The 16,559-nt window shown below is 46.3% G+C and overlaps 2 protein-coding genes across 7 annotated transcripts; both read right to left on the bottom strand.

Annotated features, from left to right (window-relative positions):
* On the bottom strand, positions 1 to 12,515 carry LOC140497054 (zinc finger protein 688-like). 6 transcript variants are annotated; one of them, XR_011964510.1, is made up of 8 exons: positions 12,129 to 12,515; positions 11,258 to 11,794; positions 11,044 to 11,160; positions 9,837 to 10,421; positions 9,037 to 9,102; positions 6,616 to 6,834; positions 4,584 to 6,407; positions 1 to 2,005 (listed from the first exon to the last, which is right to left on the bottom strand). XR_011964510.1 is itself a non-coding variant. In XM_072597578.1 (4 exons), exons 2-4 carry the CDS (start codon positions 11,661 to 11,663, stop codon positions 9,910 to 9,912), a joined length of 1,035 nt encoding a protein of 344 aa, XP_072453679.1. In that variant the 5' UTR covers positions 11,664 to 11,794; positions 12,129 to 12,515; the 3' UTR covers positions 9,681 to 9,909. The 6 variants fall into 6 exon arrangements, 2 of the variants coding, with proteins under 2 accessions (XP_072453679.1, XP_072453680.1); XR_011964509.1 differs by lacking the exons at positions 1 to 2,005; positions 4,584 to 6,407 and having other exon boundaries at positions 6,456 to 6,834; XR_011964512.1 differs by lacking the exons at positions 1 to 2,005; positions 4,584 to 6,407 and having other exon boundaries at positions 6,456 to 6,834; positions 9,837 to 10,418.
* Positions 12,516 to 12,610: 95 nt separating this feature from the next.
* LOC140497053 (uncharacterized) lies at positions 12,611 to 16,265 on the bottom strand. The gene is made up of 3 exons (XM_072597577.1): positions 15,891 to 16,265; positions 15,673 to 15,789; positions 12,611 to 14,644 (listed from the first exon to the last, which is right to left on the bottom strand). The coding sequence occupies exons 1-3, from the start codon at positions 16,036 to 16,038 to the stop codon at positions 13,812 to 13,814; spliced, it is 1,098 nt and encodes a 365-aa protein (XP_072453678.1). The 5' UTR covers positions 16,039 to 16,265; the 3' UTR covers positions 12,611 to 13,811.
* Between the last annotated feature and the right edge of the window lie 294 nt (positions 16,266 to 16,559).

The following is a 16,559-nucleotide window of genomic DNA, read 5'->3' as shown; positions in this document are numbered from 1 at the left end:
TTCAATTTGCACTCTGAGTTTATCGGTTTTCCTTCTGACAGTGGATAGCATTTTTCATTACAGGTCTTTTGGAATTGTCTTGGATCACTGTTTTGATCCGAGTAGCTAAGTCCTTACAATATTGCTGTCACTGTGTACAATGCTTTCCTGGTTCTACTCACTTCACTCTGCACCAGTTCTTATAAGTCTTACCAGGTTTTCCTGGAATCATCCTGCTTGTTATTTCTTAAAACACAAAAGTATTCCATCACTATCATACACCACAATTTGTTCAGCCATTCCCCACTTGAGCATTCCCTCAATTTTCAATTTTTTGCCACCACAAAAAGAGCCATTATAAATATTTTTGTACAAACAGGTCCTTTTTTTTGATCTCTGAGATACAAACCTAGTAATGGTATTTCTGGGTCAAAGGGGATACATGATTTTTTAGCCACTTGGGCATAGTTCTAAATTGTTCTCCAGAATGGTTGGACCAGTTCACAACTCCACAATCAGTGTAAGATGTGGATCTATCCCTAGTTTCTACCAAATTGCTTTCTAGTTTTCCCAGCAATTTTAATCAAATGGTGGGTTCTTGCTCACAAAGCTTGGATCTTTGGGTTTATCAAACACTAGATTACTGTGGTCATTTACCATGTGTTATGTATCTAATCTATTCAACTGATGTACCCCTTGATTTCTTAGCCAGTACCAGATTGTTTCGATGATTACTGCTTTGTAATGTAGTTCCAAATCTAGTATTGTGGACCACCTGCCTCCACATTTTTTTCATTGATTCCCTTGCTGTTTATCTTTTTGTTCTTCTAGGTGCATTTTATTATTTTTTTCTAGTTCTATAAAATAATTATTTGGAAGTTTGGTATGGCACTAAGTAAATTAATTTAGATAGAATTGTCATTTTTATCATATTAGCTACTCATAAGCAATGAATATTTCTCCACTTGTTCAGATCTGTCTTATTTGTGTGAAGGATATTTTGTAATTGTGTTCATAGAGTCTCTCACCTCTGATGCAGAAAATCCCTGGTTTCTTTCAAGGTTCAGCTGGTGTCACGTCTTTCATGAAGCCTCTCCTGATTCCCCAGTTGCTAGCACTTTTCTCCAGAAATTACTTTCTCTATATACCTAAATATTTTATATTCAATTTCCTAGGACATGCTTAAATTGTTGAACAAACGTCTCTTGCCCTCCCCAACCTCTCCACCTTCCATTTAAGCTTTGAACTCCTTCTACTAGTCCTCTATTCTCCCTCCAAATCAGACTGCTCATTATTGACTTCAGTGCCTTGGAACACATTATTACGAAAACCTGGAATACCCTTACCAGTACCAGTACCAATAGCAGCTTCCTATTGAGCCTTTGGACCTCAGTTTCAAAGTGCCAACCTCAAAATTTTAGCCAGGCATCATGTCTGGCTAAAGACACCCCAGAAACAAATTGGGATAACTTCCTCATTTTTTAGATGAAGAAAAAAGTTCAAAAGGGCCAGATGACCTGGACCCCAATTGGAGTAAATGGTGAAAGCAGAACTTGAACTCGGGTTTTCTAATAGCACATCATTCCATTATTTCCTACACAAAGTCTTCTCTGATCTTCCTGCTGAGGAGTAATATCCCCTCTCTCCTCCTTACTTTCATAGCATCTTATTATTATTATTTTATTATGTTTTCCCTATAAATTGGACTATAATTTCTGTAAAGGCAGGAACTGTATCTTTGTAGCATCTAACACAAGGGTGTTAGGTCTTATGGCCCAGATACCTGGTACCTAGTAAGTAGGCACTTAATATTAGTTGAATGATTAATTATACATTATAGATGGTGGTAAAATGTTTCTTGAATGAATGATAGGTTGGGTTCAAAGGGTTCTTTAGATAGTATAACCTGTCCCTGGAAATCTGATCTCTACTTCGGTGGTCAGTTTCTTCAGGGCCTTGCCCTTCCTCAGTCACATAATCATCCAGATTTTCTCTTTCCCAACTCCTCCCAGGAGCTTATGAATTCCTAGGGGAACAAAGGAAAAGGTGCAAGCTGTGGGGAGGGAAAGACGAAACTGAATGAAGCCCTGGAACTATCTGGACTTCTGCAGGAAGGGGATCAATCATTGTCTTTGGGGACCCATCTCCAGTCGTTCTGATCTATATCTTGCCACTGGACCCAGATGAATGGAGGACAAAGCGAGGCTGGTGACCTTGCACAGCCCTAACTCACTTAAATCCAATTCACTGGCAAGTCACAGCATCATCCTCCTGACGTCACGGTCCTCTTCCAGAAAGAAAAACAAGCAACAATCATTGTCTTTGATGGGGGGTTAAGCTTCCACCCTCTCAATTTTGTTGCCTAATCTCTTATTTCTCTCCCACTTCCACCCTGTGTTCTACTCCAGCATGGCCTGCTACTGTTGCCAGTAACCTCTGGGAAGGGCCTAGTTAATATAATATTAGCTACTCTACAAGAATACCTTGGAGATATTTTGGGTTCAGTTCCAGATCACAATACAGCAAATATTGCAATTAAAAAGTCACATGAATTTTTTGGTTTCTCAAAGCATATAAAAGTTATGTACATTATACTGGAGCTTATTAAGTGTGCTAGTCTAAAAAAAATGTACATATCTTAGTTAAAAAATACTTTATTGCTAAAAAAATGCTACCTGTCATCTGATCCTTTAGTGAGTCATAATTTTTTCATTGGTGGAGGACCTTGCCTCATTGTTGATGGCTGCTTACTGATCAGGGTGGTGGTGGCTGCTGAAGGCTGGGGTGGCTGTAGCAATTTCTTAAAGCAAGATAACAGTGAAGTTTGTTGCATTGACTCTTCCTTTCATAAAATCATTCTGTAGCATGTGATGATGTTTGATAGCATTTTGTCCATAGTAGAACTTCTTTCAAAACTGGAATCAATACTCTCAAACCCTGCTGCTACTTTATTAACTAAATTTATGTAATATTCTTCAATATTGCTATGTCTCAGGAAATCAGGACGTCTGAGAAGAGGGAGAGAAATGGGAGTGGGGGGGATGGCCAGTTGGTTGGGCAGGCAGTACACACACCGATTATCCATTAAGTTCACCAACTTATATGGGCATGGTTCATTGTGCCCCAAAACAATTACAATAGTGACCTCAGAGATCACTGATAATACACCACTATAACAGATAAAAATGAAAAAGTTTGAAATATTGTGAGAATTACCAAAATGTGATACAGCAGCATGCCACTGAAAAAATGGCACCAATAGACTTGCTTGATGCAAGGTTGCCACAAACCTTAAAAAAAAAAAACCAACGAAGCACAATAAAACGAGATATGCTGTATGTTTTCAAATGTCGAAGGAGTGAACCTAGAGTGACAGCTGGCGGGTAATGGCATTGCTATTTTGGGGAAGGGAACTTTAGCTTGGCATTCATGTTGTGTTATCATGTAGGTGACACTAAGCCTTTTTTTTTCACCCAGTTAATCTTGGGTAACTGAATTCATTCAGCTCCTCATGTCAACATAGGGATTCTCTGATCTCATTTTTTTAAGAGAGCCTTTACTGTCCCATACTATACAGAAGAGTGTATGGAGCCAGGAATTCAGCCACCTGGAGTTAGTGGGAAAGGGTGTCTACAGTCAGGGCAGGGCCAAAGACACGTGAGTTCCCTGATGCTTAATTTGATTTGAGGGAAGGTCTTGCCATCCTTTTCCTTAGATAAAGGCTGATCCAAGACCTTTGACTCACATTATATCAACATCTCTAACAGAGTCGAACTCTGGCTTTTTCATCTTTATATCCTTTTCCTTGTTCTGAATTCTGATACCTGCTGGGACACAGGAAGAAGCTAAAACCCAGATCCTGTTCTAAACATGATGTATATTCTTGCTCTGGTGATGGGATAGCCAGTCTTCCCACTAGAAGAATTAGCAATAGTTGAATGTAAGGCCTCTGGAACTAACTGGGATTCTTTCAACCCCAAGTGATTGATGGAGATCTCCAAGCCCTCACAACTGGTATAAAATCTGGTTCTCATGCCTCACCCATTCTCACTGCTAAGTAAAAAGACAAAAACAGACCTTTAATTGCTCTCCACCACCTGGATTCTCCTACTAGGCATCAGGAACTGGAAGAGACCAGATGGTACCTCTGAGACCACCTCAGGGTTAATAACCCTAAGGAGATTATTAGCCTAATGAGAGAGAAGCTAACAACTCTATGTAAACTGAAAGTGTGAAATTGTCTCCCTTTACATATTATTATTATCTTATTATCATTTTATTATAAACAATCTTACCAAATAACAGGAGGAATAAAAAAATTAAGTCTTCAAACTACTTACATTTGACTTGTTATATGTGCATATATATATATATATACTGATAAAGTAATACCAGTGCTAACATCTTAATTATCCAGTTAATTGCCCTCTCATGACCACTTTTTCATCTTAGTACTTTAAAATTATGTAATCAATTCTTTTTAAACGATGTAACTTGAAAGCCCTGGTAGGATGAGTTTGGGGACTGATGGAGAGGAGTCAGAAGATAATGGCATATCTAAGTAGGTATATGAATACTTGACCTCTCTGCACATGAGAACTCACACGTGTGAACAGGGGGCCAAGCCTCACACACGAAGGAATCCAAAGCTCGCTGGCCACACAGCAACCCGAACACGTGGGCACCTCCAGGAACCCTTCTGAGGTCGCCTCAGGGAGACAGGAGGGCTTAAAGCGAGGATATTTAGGTAACCCGGAGAGGAGAGGGAGGGGCACCGCGAGCAAAGTGAAGTTTTGGGGTTCACGCAGGTTTTGAGAAGGGTAGAAAACAAAAACACCTGATTCCGATCCTTCATGAGAAGCCAATTCACTGAACTCGATTTAAATAAAGGTACCCTGCACCGCAGGGGGCATCAGGCCGTCCCATGAAGCACCTCGGGTTTTACTCCCCCAGTCCCCAGAGCTCCTTCCATTTAAAAAGCCGCCTCTGATCAGAAGCCAGCCGGGGCCGCGGAGGCTCGCAGACCGTGGGTCGCTGTCCTGGATCTCGGGGCTCCTTGCCCCGAGGCGGGGAGCCCAAGGCGCCCCGGGCCTCTTGCTCGCTCCGGGCGTCGGTCCGGCGCTGCCCCGGTTGGAAAGTGAGGGGCTGCAGGGTTCGGCCCCCGGCCCCCGCCAACCCCTCCGGGCCGTCCCGTCCGCCCCGGCCTCCCCCGGGCGGGCCCTCTCGTGCCCACGTTCCCTCTTCCTAGCCCGAGAAGAGCTGGCTTCAGGTTGGCAGTGCCATGTCAGGGCAGGGGGCCACGGGGCCGCGCCCCCGCCCCCCCCTGTGGAGCCAACGAGAAGAAAACATCCGGCTTTCCCAGAGGCGACGCAGAAAGGCGCCGGAAGTGACGCCTCGGGGTCGCCCCACGACGGGGCGGGGAGGACCACGCCAGCCGGACCACGCCGGCCGGAGACGCGACAGCGCGGAGCTCGGGCCCTCGGCGTCCTCCAGGGCGCTCCCACGGCCACCGGCCCCGGGAGAGCCCGCGGACCCAGGTGGGGCAGGCCGCCCCCCGGCCCTGGCTCGCGGCCGTCCCGGGCTCAGCCAGCACCGCTCCTTCCCAGGCCCGGCGTCGTCCTCCCCCTTCCCCCGATGCCCATGAAGTCGGTGCCCGGCTTTTGGGTGGTTACCGCCCCATTTCCCTTTGGCACGGTGCTCCATCCCGTCCCCTGGCACGCCCCCTCCCATGCCGCATGCCACGGCCAGCACGGCCAGCCTTTCTCTGCCATGTTTCTAAACATTTCTCCGTAGACTCGCCGACGTGCACTGAGGAGCTGGGAGCAAACAGCCCCCGGAAAGGAAACAGAAGCCGTGACCGTGTCCCGCCGGCCTCCATCGGCATCTCCCCGGTCCGTTCCTCCCCCGCCCCGCCGTAACCATCCAAACCTCCAGCCTCCGGTCCCTCGGCCCCGTCTCCCAGTTTGCTGGGCTACCTTACTGAGAAAAAACATACATCCGATCAAGGAGGAGATCGCTAATGACACACTAACTCAAAATTTCTATTTCTTTTTCCCTCTTCAGGCTCAGCCATCTCGTTTTAAAGGTTAATACTTCTCCCACTTGGGGCTACTTCATGCCCGGACCCTTGCTCTCCCTCTTCAGGACCTTCGCTTTCCTTGCCCTCTATCTCCAAGAACAGCCTCTGGTATTCTCATACTTGAAAGTCGCTGCGGAACCGAACAGATGGGCGTTGGGATTTAGAGTTGGGACCTGCATTCGAAAGCCAGCTCTGTCCTGTGTGACCGTGGGCAGGTCTTTTCATTTCTCTAGGCCTCAGCTTTCTCATCTGTAAAATGACTAGGCTGAAACAGATGAAGTCACTTCAACTCTCAGCGTCAGTTCCTTCAGGAGAGTCTTAAAACCAGTATTCACCTCACAGGGTTGTTCTGAAGATCAAATCAGATAATACATGCAAAGTACTTTGCAAACAAACATTATGTATATGTCATTTATTATAGGAAAAAACATGTATGTTACGCTGGTGGAACACCTTACTTCCTTTCGCTGCCAAATTTCTCACATAAGCACTTTATTCTCAATGCCTCTACTTCACAACTTATTCTTAACTTCCAGAAATACGATTCCTATACCTACCACTCAACGAAAATGCTCCTTCTTCAAGGTCACCAGTGGTGTGTTGATTGCAAAATCATTTTTCAGCCTCCTTGATAGGATTTGACATCCTTTCCAGTGTGATTCCAGCATACTATCTCCAGATTAATCTTCCCAACAGTCTCTGCTCCCTTTATCATTCTTCTGTTGGAAGGACAGTTGCAAGTTTCAGCCTCATCTATTCAAATGAGTTTGTCAAGGCTGAAAAAACGGGAAATGGAAAAAGGCAAAGATGTTGACCATATCACTCATTCCTACAAAATCATACATAATGTAAAGCAGCAGCCACAGTAAGGAGGCCAAAAGAGGACAGAAACAGCCTTGATCAGAAAACATTTGATCTCTTTGCCGAGAGGATGTGACAAATAAGAGCAAAAATGTTTTAAAATACAAACTCATTTGTAAAACACTGAAGAGAAATATAAGAATCATAAAACAGCAAAAAATAGTGGAAGGAGAAAATGCCACAGAAAGCTTGATGTGGGAATAGAGTGAATAAATTCAAAAGCATTCACAAGTTAAACAGGCAGGAATCGGATGCTTGAAATGGAAGTGGAATGGAACAGAACAAATTAATCAAAGTTCCTCTAACCACCTATTTTCATTATCTTCAGCGACAGAGGAAGCATCCTATTTGGACCTAACACTGTATGGGATAACTGACATGATGTTTAGGCAAACAGAAAGGTATATACATCACAGAAATCCATGATGAAAGTAATACAATCTTAAAAAAATAAACGGGGGGGGGATCACTTTGTAAGATATCCAAATGAGGGGAAGGTGCAAAATGGGAAATTGTGGATATTATTACCCAAAAAAGGTGATTGAGAGGATGTCAAAGCTACTAAACCATATGACTCCATTCGGTTTTAGGAAGGGTGAGGGTAAAGGATCTCATTTTTTATAATATTTTTGAGAATGATACACATGTCTACTGGGTACCCTTAAAGAAAATGAGATGATAGCCTTTCACAATTCTCTAAGGCAAACCACATCTTTGGAGCTACAAGATTGAATACTGGGGAGAATACAAGGATTTGCTATGTTGATTAATTACTTCTCCCGCTCCTACAAAACAGTTAAGTGACTCAAGAGAAGATAATTGTCTTAAAGATTCACCTCCAACAAGTACACTCTCAGTCATGCATTAAGATCATGTAGTTTTCTAATAAATGTGACCACAGAGATAACTGCTCAGTCACTTTCTAAATATGAACAAAAACTAGGCAAAACAGTGAGTCTATGTCCTGGGACGCATCCTTCCCGTACCTTATATGGTTCCTATCCTTGGTAACAAAGTTTCAGACCATAAAATAAGTTTTGGAACACATGTTAAGAGATTCATATGCTTCTTTGGTACTACCACTTTGGAAAAACATGGTTGTGAGGCTTTGGATATTTCACCCTGCTGTCTCTATGTCTGTGAACTGCTTAAATTTGGTGTAAAGCCAAACACAGTATGCTGCTGTAAAACGAACAGTGGTCCAAGGATAAGGAGATCTGACTTCTGGTTTTGTTTCACCTATCTATTAACTTGGGGAAGTCAGATAACCCTTCTGAAACTCAATCTTCTAAGTTATAAAATCATAGGCTTAAACAAGAGGATCTCTAAGATCCCTTTTAATCCTGACACAAGTTAATCTTATTACTCTCTAATACAAACTTTGTATGAGCTAAGGGCCTTCCTCATGTCCACTTTAAATCTGATTTTTGCTCCCATCACTTTTCTTAAGTGTACTAATAATTAAAATAATGGCCTTTTCTCAGTCCTCATCCTCTTTTACCACTGTGCAACATGACACTGTTAACTATCCCCTTCTTTCTGATGCTCTTCTCATGGATTCCAAGACTTGCAAGGTTTGCGTTGTCTCACTGCTCTGTCTTTTGCACTATTTTTCCCTTCCTGTCCCATAAATATAGGCATTTGCTAGTTTTGTCTTAGCCTTTTTTCCCTTTGTACTTTCCCTTCATGATCATATCCATTCCTCTATCTATTATTTTTATATTGATGCTTTCAAATCTCTGTCTGTAGACCTAATCTTAAATCCCAAAGCCTTGTCTTTGACAACTCTCTCAGCTGAACATCTCCGCCTCAGTTCAGTGGGCACCTTTAAATGCTCAACACAGTTGAATCAAAAGTCTGTCACTCCCCTGTGCTCTCTAAACCATGTCTTCAACGTGACTTTCCTTTTGCTGTCAATGGTACTATCATTCTTAAACGTTCAAGCTTTAAACTGTTTTGAAACTGCATCATCTTTGACTTCTGACTTTCATGTCCCATCCCAAACCAGCCAAACAGTTGCAGAGCCATAGTTTCTAATTCTTCCATTGTGGTTTTTCCATTTGTTCCTTTATAACTGAACTTCCACTAGGCTAGGAAATGTCATCATTACCACTCACCTGAACCACTAGTATAGTGTCCTAACTGGTCTTGATGTGACTGGTCTTTACTTTTTTCAGTATATCCTGCACACAGAAACAAAATTATCATTCCAGTATCACTAAACTCCAAGCACCTGGCTGGGCCACAGTCCCTCCCCAAACCACCTTTATAAATGTTTGCTTAGGGCTGTTGTTCCATTATATGCGGTTTCAGTTTCCGAACTCTTCACCATACCCAACCTTCTTTAACCCAAATCACTTGATAGGTTGCTACTCCTTACTTCCCAAAATTTATCCCTGATTCCATAACTGCTGCCTACTCTGATGTTTGCTATGTGAATTATGCCAACACTGGACTGTTCATTTGGTCCTGGAACTCCAGTTTCACCTTAACCACTTTTCTTGTCCTTAACTCAGAACCTTTTTACTACTGTATCTATTCCCTAACCTGACCAAACAGTTAGGGCTCATCTTTCCCAGCCCTGGTTCCTCCTCATGCTTCTTCATCTCATTATGTATGTTTTCTCAATGCTGTCAATGACTTTGTTCGTATAGTGGATACTTAAGAGAGCAGATGGACAGCAGGCTAAACTAGACTGTACTTTTAGTTACTGTATGGCTTCATTAAAATTTAAGCTACTTCATACTTCTATTTGTATGAATGAGTTTTTTACAAAGTTTTATTTGGATTTTTTACAGGTACATTTCCCCTCCCCCCTTAAACAAAAATGGAATTATGCCCCAAAGGAGGCTTGAGGAACTGGCTTTAGGTCCCAAGTCTCACTTGGTTACTCCCTTCCATGCTCTTCAAAGCCTACCTCTAGCACTTTGACCATGCTTAGACCTTCAGCTCCTCTCCAATCACTTCTCCCCCATCCCCAGTGAAGTAGGTCATCCACACTCCTCAAAGATGTCTGGGTAGTGCCGGAATAGCACAGGAGGGTCACGGTCACCCCGAACAGGGGCAAGTGGCACAGCCCGTATTCCAGGCCGACGACCCCTCCGTCCCCCAGAACAAGACCGATGGATCCACTGATGGGCTTCAACAGCAAATTTCCGCTTGAAGCGCATTCCACACTCAGGACAAGGAAATGGCCGTTCACTAGAGTGCATTCGCCTATGACTGAGCAGCAGGGAGGGATAGGTGAAGCGGCGTCCACAATCAGGACAGGCATGGCGTCGCTGGCCAGCCTGAGTGTCCAAGCTGGGTTTCGGGATAGATGGCCGAGGCAAAGTCTTGTTGAAGTCAGCCTTGGATGGTGGTTCCAAGGATCTCTTGGGTGTTGAGTCTGTAGGTTTGATGCTAGGCTGAAGGAGTTGCCCTCTCACATGAGGGTCCAAAGGGTCTCTGGCTTGGGGCTCTTCTCTCTTCCGTTTCTCCTTGTTTACGTTCCAGTTTCCTGCTGAGGGATATGAAGAATACAAAGCTCAGAACCTAGCAAGCCTCTTCCATCCCACAGAGCTTATTCCTGATCTGATGACAGAACTGTCTTTTTAAGAAAGGCATCAATATCCTCATACTCCTGAATCAGGACTTGCCTAACCTGAAATGCAGTGGTTGAAAGGAGAATCTGGAACTCACTCTGGCCTGTTTACTACTGCTTTGGAGATGGGATAGCCTCATTATGTCTGGGTTGGAACACCTCTGACCCCAACGGAACAATTAAGGGAGAATTCTGCACCCTCTGATCTGAGACCTCTTTCTTGGATGTTAAAACATGTTATTTCACTATCCAACTGGTATGGGCTGAGACAGAACCCACCAATCTTGGAACATGTCCCACACCGAACTCTTCTTACCCTTGGGAAGATCATATCTTCTTTCCACCTTGCCTACTTCTGCCCAGAGTCCCACAATTCTTCAGTAATACAGACTTGAAAAGCCCCTCTCTAACCCACCCCTCCCATCTGTCCCAAGCATTGCTGGCTAACACTTTTCTGTGTCCTACATGACTGTCAGGAGTACCGATGCCAGCTCCTTGGAAGACGCTCCTAAGGAGTGCTGGGGGATTCCTGCTTCCTTACCTCTGCCAGCCGTCCTCGGATCGCGCCCCCACTCCTCCGGATCTTGTGCTGCCGGACCCCAGGCCTCTGACTCTTGTTCCATCCAGGAGATCAGGGCAGGTTTGGGGCCTGGGAAGCCTGGGGGGAGGAAACAGGGGGCATCTAAGAATGGGGCCAGATTCGGTGGCGGGCCGGTCCCCACGAGGGCAGCTCGGGGAGCCCGCCGGACACTCACCCAGCGCGCTCAGGTGGCCGTAGATCTCCCGCATGACGTCCCTGTACAGGGCCCTCTGCGCCGGGCGCAGCCGGCCCCACTCCTCCGGGGAGAAGTACACGGCCACATCGGCGAAGCTCACGGGGCCCCCGGGCCCGGGCCCGCTCATCGTCCCGCGGCGGTCTTCTCTACTGCTCGGCAGTCCCGGGCTCTCCCTCCCGCCTCCGAGGCGCGCGCGAACGTGTGCGCATGCGCGACCTGCCGCTGCCCCACCCCCTCCCGGGCTCTTGCCTCCGCCCTCGGGAGTCAGGATCGAGGTCCGAGAGCGCCCTCGCAGGCGGAGGGAGAGACGGCACCAAAGTGGGCGGCTGGGGCCCCCTGCTGCTCTGGGGCCGAGACGGAAGCCTGCGATGCCCTTAACGCACATGGCGGCACGCTGACTTCACTGCCCCCGACACCGTTGTTTCTTCCTCCGCGGCTTCCTGCAGTCGCCCTCTTCCAAGATGGCCGCCACGACTGCTCCTTAGCGCCTTCCCTTTAATTTTTCGGCACAATGTTCTGCGGAGATTCAAATGGGGACATCTGAACCCTATCTTGGAAAAAATAAAAAATATCATCCTGCCCAGAACTACCTACTCCTGACCCACAACAGTATGCTGTGTTACTGTATATCTTTCTAAACAGTAGGTGCCTAATGTATGCCTGAGACGAATACAAAGGAATACCCAAATGCTAGCTTTGGAATTCGCTGCAAGGTGCTAGCGAGTGGTCCAGAGAAATTAAATTCACAGACATATGCCAGTGTTAACATCGTGTAGAAAAGAGATGGGGGTGCCTCTGAGAAGGGAAGGGAGGCATCCCCAAAGAAAAATGGCTTCCAGGAAATACTTACTCAATGTAAGAGAACACATTTAGAACAGCAGGGAACCTTAAGGGTCATTCAGTCCAAGCCCCAGGTTTTTCAGATGAAGACACAGGCCAGTAGACTAAGAGACTTGACCAAGGCCACAGAGATAGGTCCCTCAGCAGGGATTCAATCCCAGGTCCTGTCATTCCAAATCCTCTGTACATCTACCAGTGAAATACGGCCAAGAGAAAGCAAATTTAAAAAGAATTCAAGACCAGACAAATCCATGGTGTAGGGAACTAGCCATAAGTATGTAAACATACTGTATGAACTGGACAGAACTTTGCATAAGATCAAAAGGCCAAGGAAAATCATGGAAGCTTGGTTTGTTTTTACAGTATTTGGCAGGACACCATTTCACTGTAAGTTATGGATCCTGAATTAAGATCGTATCACTTATTTAAAATAATTCTTTGTTCAAACAGGTAACATGCTTTTTAGCAAAAGAAACAAGGTACAGTCTGATATCTCATATAGACATAAAAATTTAATAGTCAAGACAACTATGAATAAGGCACTTGCAAGGGGCAGCGCAGAAAGATTTTTATGAAATTGAGCAAGAATAAAGAAACATACATATAAAAGATCAGATGGATGAACAAAAAAGGAAAATGACAATTATATATCCCTGCCATGAGAAAGGTCAGTATGGTGGTGGAACAACTGTATTACAGATTAGAAGTGTTCTATGAGTTGCTTGTAACTGAAGATAACAAGTAAAGAGTTTCATTAATAAAGAAGTCTCTTTTCCATGGAAGGTCTGAATCAGTTAAAATTATATTTATTCCAGTGGAAGAAAATGTACTATAGTGAGCACAAAGGTACTATATAGGTACCCTACGCAAGGGACACCCCACTCTCCAGCCTTAATACTCAGGTCTTCAGTTGAAGGAAAACAGAAGGACAGAAATTAGAATAAAAAGAAGAGACTGTGTCTTAGGCCTCTGCCATAAAAAAAATGGTCATTCTCCCTTTCAGAGTATCATAAATGTGATAAATTATATATGGAGCATCTTTTCTAGAATGGGACCTGGATTCCAACCCGCAGGGCACTCCAATCTCAAGGAAAAGGAAGGGACCAGAGATTTTATGTTCCAACTTCAAGGTGACTGGCCAGCTGCCTAGAGCCATTCTATTTTGTGAGGTGAGGGTTTGGATTATTTAACAGACTGACTGGCCAAGGGGCATTCTCACCTCTGAGTGGGACACCACCTACCAGGTCTTTCATAAGACAATGCCTTATAAAAGAAAACCAAACCTGTGTAGTTTTGGCGAAATTACAGGGAAAGGAGCGTTGCCTTCCTGTCTTGTTCTTACACTGAGAACCCCAAGGGGAAGAATCTACACTTAACTCCCTTCTTGATCCCACAACATTTTGGCACTGTGAGCAGAGTACCATGAAAGGCTGAAGTCTCAACCTTAATCCAGCAGAACTAGACCTGTTATGATCAGCTGTGCAACTTAAACTCCTAAAGGAGATCATCAGTCCTTTTATCCATCTCCTTCTGTTTCCTTAACACTCCCCACAGCAGTTCTACTAAATCTCCTCTCTCTTTAGACCCTCAGTTCTTATCACTCCCTCCCAACACACAGATGGCCTGACCTCATACTTTACAGAGAAGATACAAGCCTGCAGGTGTGAGCTTCTTCATGTCCTTCCAGATTCCTTCACCCACATTCCTGGAATATATCTGGGTAATAACGGCAGTGCACAGGAGGATCCCGGGCACGCTGGTCAGAGGATTCTGCTGCAGACTGTCTTGCTGAGGGCATGCTTCTCCAAATCTCAGTACCAGAACGATGGATCCACTGGTGTGCTTCAAGGGCATACTTCCGTTTGAACCGCTTCCCACACTCAGGGCAGGGAAAGGGCCTTTCATCAGAGTGAATACGCCTATGGCTTATTAGTAAGGAGGAATATGTGAAGCGGCAACCACACTCAGCACAGGAGTATGGTTTCTCCCCTGTGTGAGTACGACGGTGAGTAGCCAGTTGGTAGGGATAGACAAACTGGCGCTTGCAGTCAGGGCAGGAATAAGGCTTTTCACCTGTGTGTGTGCGCCGCTGATGGATAACTAGGGACCTTCTCTGTCTGAAACAACGTCCACATTCAGGGCACGTATGTGGCTTCTCACCTGTGTGGATTAGCTGGTGTTGGACAAGATACTTCTTTTGGAAGAATCGTGCTTCACACTGATCACAAGGATAGGGACGCTCCCCAGAATGCATTCGTTGGTGGCTGACCAGTAAATAGGGATAAGCAAAGTGGCGTCCACAATCAGGACACATATATGACCGCTTTTGGTTGGGATTACATTGGTGGAGTGCAGTGATAGAATGTTTATGCAAAGTCTTGCCACAGTCAGTGCAGGAAGAGTCTCCTTGTTCTTGGTGTGGGACTGGCAGAACCTCAAGTGATAAACTCTTCTCCCTATGTGCTTCATCAGTTTCCTGGACTCCAGGCCCTTCTCTCTTCCACTTCTCAGCCCTGTTTCTGACTCCTATTAGAAAAAAACAAGAGTCTAGAACTCAGATTAAAGGTCTGTCAGGTTTTGTCTAATAACACCTACTTCAAATATGGTAAAAAATAGATCTCCTAAGTGAGACATGGGGAATGGCTGGATTCATAGCTACTGACATGGGACTCACATACTCAGGATAGTTAAAGGGAATTAACTCTCTGTAGTTAGCTTGGTGTATGCAGGGTGTTCTTGTTGATATTTTAGGAATAACCCAGTCACTATACAACCAATGCAGGTTCAGAAGGACTAGAGGTTTGGCTCTTCCTCCCACAGGGGACAGTCGCTGTCTATAACGCAAAAACTCCTTGGAAGAGCAAGGAGTCAGGTAACACGAGTGAACGTTATAATATTAAGTAGAGTTAATTAATATTCATATTAATGGTCAAGTTTCCGTGGTGACAGAGTTTTGGGATTCATTGAGGCCCTGCATTCAGGAACAGAAATAGCTCATCAAGGCATGATCTAGTCATTCACTGACACACTAGCACAACACACAAGACCTACGAGGGAGCAGTGAGATAGTGAGGATGGCAATCCTCAGAACACTTAAGGGGAGCCTCAGTGGCTCAGTGGATAGAGTGCTGGGCCTGTGGTGAGAAAGCCTTGTCCTCCTAAGTCCACATCTGGCCTCAAACACTTGGCTGTGTCACCTTGAATAGGTCACTTCAGCCTGTTCGCCTCAGTTTCCTCATCTGCAAAATGAGCCAGAATACGGCAAACCACTGAACCACCGTTGCCAAGACAATCCCGAATGGGTTCCACGAAGAGCTGGACACGACTGAACAAGGATACCTGCATTATTTTCGGGGCACAGGAAAGAGGCTGCGTTCCGCACAACCTAGGATTAGGGGAGTTACTCCCCGCCCCCCCATACTAGCTAGCGTGGAGAAGGTACACTCCTCTGGGCCCGCAAGATCTCGATATAGGAGATGACAACGTGGGGTGGCGATGGGTCTTTCTGGGGTTCCCCAGACAAAACACCTGTACCAGGCAGGTTACGACCTCACCTCCTAAGTCTTCCGCTTCTTTCTCCCCCACCTCCTCGGGGTCCCGGGCATCCGGACCCCAGGCCTCGGTCTCTTCGTCCATCCAGCAGATGAGGGCAGGTTTGGGGCCGGGGAAACCTGCAAGGTGAACACAAAGTTGGGGGAAGGGTCGGGGGCAAGACACGCCCCACGGGTGGGAGCCCCTCCCCGCCCCCCCCACGCGCGGCCGCGCCCCTCACCCAGCGCGCCCAGGTGGCCGTAGGTCTCCCGCATGACGTCCCTGTACAGGGCCCTCTGCGCCGGGCGCAGCCGGCCCCACTCCTCCGGGGAGAAGTACACGGCCACATCGGCGAAGCTCACGGGGCCCCCGGGCCCGGGCCCGCTCATCGTCCGCGCCCTCCCCTTCACGGGAGGACGCCCCGCCTCAGCAGCCCAAGGGACGGGCAGCGACCTTCCGGAGACCCCGGGTCCTAGAGTCCACAGAACCTGCTCGGGTTGGTCGCACGGGCACGTCCCGGAAGTGAGGCGCCGGAAGTCACGAAACTCGGCGGCGCACGGGCTTCACTGCCCCTACTTAGACTGACAGCGCCCTTTTCCAACATGGCCGCGGGCCTACTTCAATGCCCTGAGATTGCCTCCGCCGGCCTTTAAGTACGGTGGCCGTAGAGCACCACGGGTGTTTGGCTCGGAGGAATGGCCGAGGTGCGTTTCGGGACGTTCTTCAGCCCCGCGAGTGCCCGGCGCCAGCGGTTATTTGGAATCAGATTGACACCTTCCGTTGGAAAGCGGGGAAGCGAACAGTGGGCCGTCAACTGCCTGAAACAGGGGCATTCCCCTGCCCGTGATCAGGGCTGGCACCAGGGCTTGCGGTACAAGTGTTTCCACCCTGTCCCTGAGCCTCGCTGCCT

Source organism: Notamacropus eugenii, chromosome 3, assembly GCF_028372415.1.
Source record: "Notamacropus eugenii isolate mMacEug1 chromosome 3, mMacEug1.pri_v2, whole genome shotgun sequence".
NCBI lineage: Eukaryota > Metazoa > Chordata > Mammalia > Diprotodontia > Macropodidae > Notamacropus > Notamacropus eugenii.
The sequence above is the reverse complement of the archived record's forward strand: the minus strand, read 5'-3'. Positions and strand labels throughout refer to the sequence as shown.